Source organism: Etheostoma cragini, chromosome 4 (assembly GCF_013103735.1).
Source record: "Etheostoma cragini isolate CJK2018 chromosome 4, CSU_Ecrag_1.0, whole genome shotgun sequence".
Lineage (NCBI taxonomy): Eukaryota > Metazoa > Chordata > Actinopteri > Perciformes > Percidae > Etheostoma > Etheostoma cragini.
Window position 1 is genome coordinate 17,599,233 of NC_048410.1, and position 4,642 is coordinate 17,603,874.

General features: G+C 39.2%; 2 protein-coding genes and 1 long non-coding RNA gene across 4 annotated transcripts in view; 2 read left to right on the top strand and 1 right to left on the bottom strand.

Annotated features, from left to right (window-relative positions):
* LOC117943169 lies at positions 1-926 on the top strand. The gene is made up of 2 exons (XR_004656303.1): positions 1-36; positions 509-926. It is a non-coding gene; the product is annotated as an uncharacterized LOC117943169 (long non-coding RNA).
* Positions 1-1,774, bottom strand: part of megf6b (multiple EGF-like-domains 6b) — a 63,198-nt gene extending 61,424 nt beyond the window's left edge. Inside the window, exon 1 of the mRNA XM_034869075.1 lies at positions 1,652-1,774. The gene's annotated coding sequence lies outside the window, so the exon portion shown is untranslated. The remainder of the gene's footprint in view (positions 1-1,651) is intronic.
* Positions 1-4,642, top strand: part of akr7a3 (aldo-keto reductase family 7, member A3 (aflatoxin aldehyde reductase)) — a 10,260-nt gene that overhangs the window by 1,948 nt on the left and 3,670 nt on the right. Inside the window, exon 1 of one of the 2 annotated variants that reach the window (XM_034869108.1) lies at positions 2,998-3,428. The exons of the other annotated variant lie outside the window; for it this stretch is intronic. Coding sequence (XP_034724999.1) covers positions 3,137-3,428 — 292 coding nt within the window. The 5' untranslated portion in view covers positions 2,998-3,136. Of the gene's footprint in view, positions 1-2,997; positions 3,429-4,642 lie in introns of those variants that run through there. 2 annotated transcript variants of the gene reach the window in all.

Sequence of the window (4,642 nt, forward strand, 5' to 3'; positions counted from 1 at the left end):
GCTATGCGCTGGTTGTATCATCACTCCCAACTTCAGGTAAATATTGTGCATGGAGCACTGCAGCGGCATGAGATTGTTAATATATACACAGCACAAAGCTGAGAACTAGAACTAGTTGCAAATTGTTTTTTTAAGATGTATCATTGCAGCTCTACTGAGAACTATCTTTGTAGTATATAGAATAATAATAAATTATTAAGATTCCAGCTGTCATACCATTTAAACACCTAATTGGTTCTTTCTGGCAAAATTGGCACATTTCTTTCTAATCAACATCAATCAATCAGAATTTAAATGATATGCACATGATCAACTGTATAAAACCCACAATTTGATATTTATCAATACCAAAATCCTAGCTAATTACATCTGAGAGGGCCTGGTCGGTTGTTTATTTAAAGTCAACACTAGAGTGTGAAGGCTTTTCTGTTGCTTATAGTGGTTGAATATAGTTGTGCTTTGATAGCATCACTTTTCTCTTTGACCATTACATTGTCTGCTGTTCCAGGGTGATCTTGGTGATGGAGTGATCATTGGCATGTCAAGAATGGAGCACCTTCAGCAAAACCTGGCTGCTGCAGAGGAGGGTCCTCTGGATCAAAGAGTAGTTGCCACTTTCAATGAGGCCTGGAATCTTGTTGCCCACGTGTGTCCAAACTACATCCGTTGACCAGCCAAAATAGTTCCATGAAATTTTATACAAGTTTATAGAGAAAAGAGATCTGATAAAGCCCCTTTCCCTTAGTTTTCTAAGCTACTTGTACCTTTTCCTGAAATCAAATAGATAAGTTAATTGGTAGTAATGTGAGGAGCACTTCATTGCAAATGTACTACTGTAAAAAAATAAGATTTTTTTTTAGGGAAACATACATTTTTCTGGAGTCTGCCTTAATACAACTATTACATTAAAAAGAAAACCGATTTGAGTCACCAGTGTTCACTGAACAACAACTCAGTCCAAAGCGGAAATTTTAGGTGGAGGGAGAAAAAAGGACAAAGGAGAGAGATGAAAGACTCTAGGGGCAGCACTGGCAGTCAGGATGAATGGTTTGGATGTCCTTCTGTTGTTGAAGGCATTGTCTGTAGTAAAACAGTTAATAACTCACCAGAATACGAGTCGGCTGAGGAGTAAGCAAGTCTCCCTCCTTACAGACGGTGTGGTCCTTCAGCAGTGTCACCACTCCTGTAATAAAAGATTATACAAAATGTGACAATCATCAACCAATCAGATGTCATCCAACTGCTTTTTGATACATCCAGCATCATTATCTACTAGCCTCCATTAGGAACTATTAGGGAAGGATTGTATTAGTTACTAATTAACTTATGGTTCACTTGCAGTTAGTTCCTCATTTCCTCCTAGTTCTTCCCTGGTAACTACTCAGAGTTTGTGTAACTTTTTGTAAAGTAATAGCATATTTTTTATATGCCGATATTCATTCCCTCCATCAATATAGAGTTTATTTAGTTCCATTAAAAGGTGTATTGTTGTAAACAAAGCTCATGGAGCTGGGAAATAAGCGCACATGCAGAGCATTTTCCTTGCATATGGTGGCATGATGCAAACGGACGCAAAGTAAAAAAGCATCACCAGGAAGGGAAGTGCAAACCACTCATGGACATCTAAGAAAACTGAGAGATATACTATCACCTGTGGAGCAACAGAGGATGTTTGGGGTTGAGTCTGAAGCAGCTAGTGGTCACCCAGCAGGGCAAACAGCTGATGGTGGGTCACAGGGTCAGCCGCCAGGACCGACTACTGTTGCTCTCCAAACAAAGCTTTCATTGCACGCATGTGTGTTCATGACCCTAAAGAGTCCAGGGTCATCGGCGCTGTCCATGCAACCTCCGAGGTACCGACAGAGCATGTTGTTTGAGTTAGATCAGGGAATCTGTAGTCTTGCATTGCCAGACCCTCCGGGACTCTCAGATCAGAGATCATCTGAGATACATGCTGCCAAGGTGGGACAGAGAAAAACCAAACGCAACTGCAAAAACAAAACAGTTTTATGATCATTAAAATTAATTTTTTTGATGTTTATTTTGGAGCTGAAAAACATACCCATGCCTGGATTAAGGAGTTTGGAAGCTGCTGGGTAAACATCTACTGTTAGGGGCCTATATTCACCCCCATCTTCTGTGCACTGTGGTCTCCAAAAAGGCTACTACTCCAATACATATAGCAGACTGCACATAGCCGCCCTATTATATGCCCAGAGATGAACCAGTACTTTAAAAATTAGCTTGTAACTGACTCTGATACAATACACCAAACGACAATATGTCATTCTAGTGCATAAGATCACTTTGACAAGTAATATAAAGAAGCAAACATATCAATAAAATTCTGGAATAATATAAACTAAAGTCTTAAATGTTTTGAGAGTTTTACTTTTTATATAAGTGCATTAGTACACAAGGACTTTTACGTAAGTATAACATTCAAGTAATCTTTCCCCCTCTGCATGAATCCCCAGACCCTCATGGGCCCCCTAAGGTTATCTGTGTGGCAATTACATTGAGTTAATTTAATTATTGATGCATCTGTTTGGCAATATGCCCTACTAAAACAAAATATAAACGGAAATTGGAAGCACCTTAGGAAGGGCTAACTCCTGCATATTTACCCAATCTAATCTTGAGACCCTGTCTTGGCCGGGAGTCAGAATCACGTTTTAATTAACTTTAAAGCCCATGTTGCAAGTTAAACACCACTGTTGATTATTGGGTACAAAAAAACATTCAAAATTTTAGTTAATATTATGGTTACATGAGCTATAATCAAACTATCTTCTGGAAACATTTTTAAATGGCATTATCTATGTTAGTTTTTCAGACTGGAAACAAAACAGTTAATGGTGAGTTCCTGACATCTTGTGGTTAAAAATGCGAACTACATCTAGTATGATTTTCTACAGCTTGTGCAATGGAAGGACTTGAACAATTATTAACTTAAATGTCTAAAACGACAGGAAATGGTCACAGAAAACGAACTTTGCACTGCCTTATTGTACAGCCAAGCAAAGAAGCCAAACAGCTGGTTAGAACATTTTTTCCATTTTAAACTAGTTAAGTAACTTTACGACGCTCCCTTATAATTCCACGACCTTTGGCCTCAGTCGCAGCTAGCTGTAGCATGCGGTGGGCAATAACAGGAAGACTGTACACACATAGACATAGCATTATTAAAGACGTGCTCACACGTTTGCCAAGCTTCGTGGCTCGTCGAAATATGTCGTCGTCTCAAACTAAACGACCGGTTTCCTTACTGGGAACTATGGCGTTCGGTGGACGAGCCGACGCCGAGCTGAGCCTGGAGATGGTGAAGACTTTCCTGGACAGGGGACACATCCATGTGGACACAGCCTTGATGTATGTGGATGGGAAGTCAGAGACAATCATAGGCGGCATGAATCTTCCTAAAACAGGTATATCAAACGCACCCATATTCGTATCGACTCTGCGAGCTGAGTTTCTTAAGTGGTCTAAGTCATTGGAATTATGGGTATCAAAACTGGCACGAGCCCCCCTCTAACCGTTCTTTTAATACATCCATGCCACTTACCAACGGGCAACGGCAACCACTGATCAGTGTTTGATGACTTTTTCAAGAATTAAACTTTTAATAAATAAATAAACAAAATAAAACAGTTTACTTGATATTTTTATTTATTTTATGTGTAGGGACCGGAACAATATACATACTTTACTTTTTGAGATACACCGGAGTAAGATAGAAGCTAGTTTTGCTAGGTCAATAATAAACACACACACACACACACACACACACACACACACACGTCAACAAGGCAAAACCAATAATATTTAGATTTAATGTGGTCACAGATTTGGGTAGCCACTACAGCAGGTTTACTAGGTTTTGCCTTGATCAAACCCTGTCCTAGCTTTTATTTTAGAGGAAATCTAGCAATTTAGTATTAGTCTTAAAGTAGCAGGATTTAGAAGAGGTAGATAGAAAGATGAAGGATCAAACTCAGACCAGCTAATGTATGTTCAGTCTCTTATAGTTCAGGCTCAGTGGAAGCTATTGATCTTGGATCCCGCATTTCTCAAGAGCTAATTTCTGCACAGGAGCCTCCTTAACCGGTTAATGCGGACATGTTTGTGTCTCTTGTTTAGGTATCATGTAAAGTTGCAGCTCCTTGAGATATGAAAACATTGACATGATCTACATTCACATTCAGCAGCCTTGAGCCCAGTGCATTATCTGCCAATATAATACAACTGTTACTTTAAAGATGTGCTGTATTCAGTATTTTTGGATTGAGACATGATTGTCAAAATGATATGTAAAAGCTATTCCTTATGAAAACACTTTCTAGAGCCTGTTGGAGGCTGGACAAAGCAAGTATTAATATAAGAACAGGGCCAGAAATCAGCCCTGTGAACACGTTTATTATCAGTGGACTTGTATGATTATCATTATTTTGATTTAATCTGACTGTTAACTAGATTTAAATCCTCAATAATACCAGACCCCTATTAAAGAGTCATTAAGATAGCTGTTTGCCAAAAACACCCTGTAAATGACAGACTTTTAATTCAGTGTTTCTGTGTGACAGTCAGCATAGCAACCAAGGCCAACCCCTGGGATGGGAAGACGCTGAAGCCAGAGAGTGTG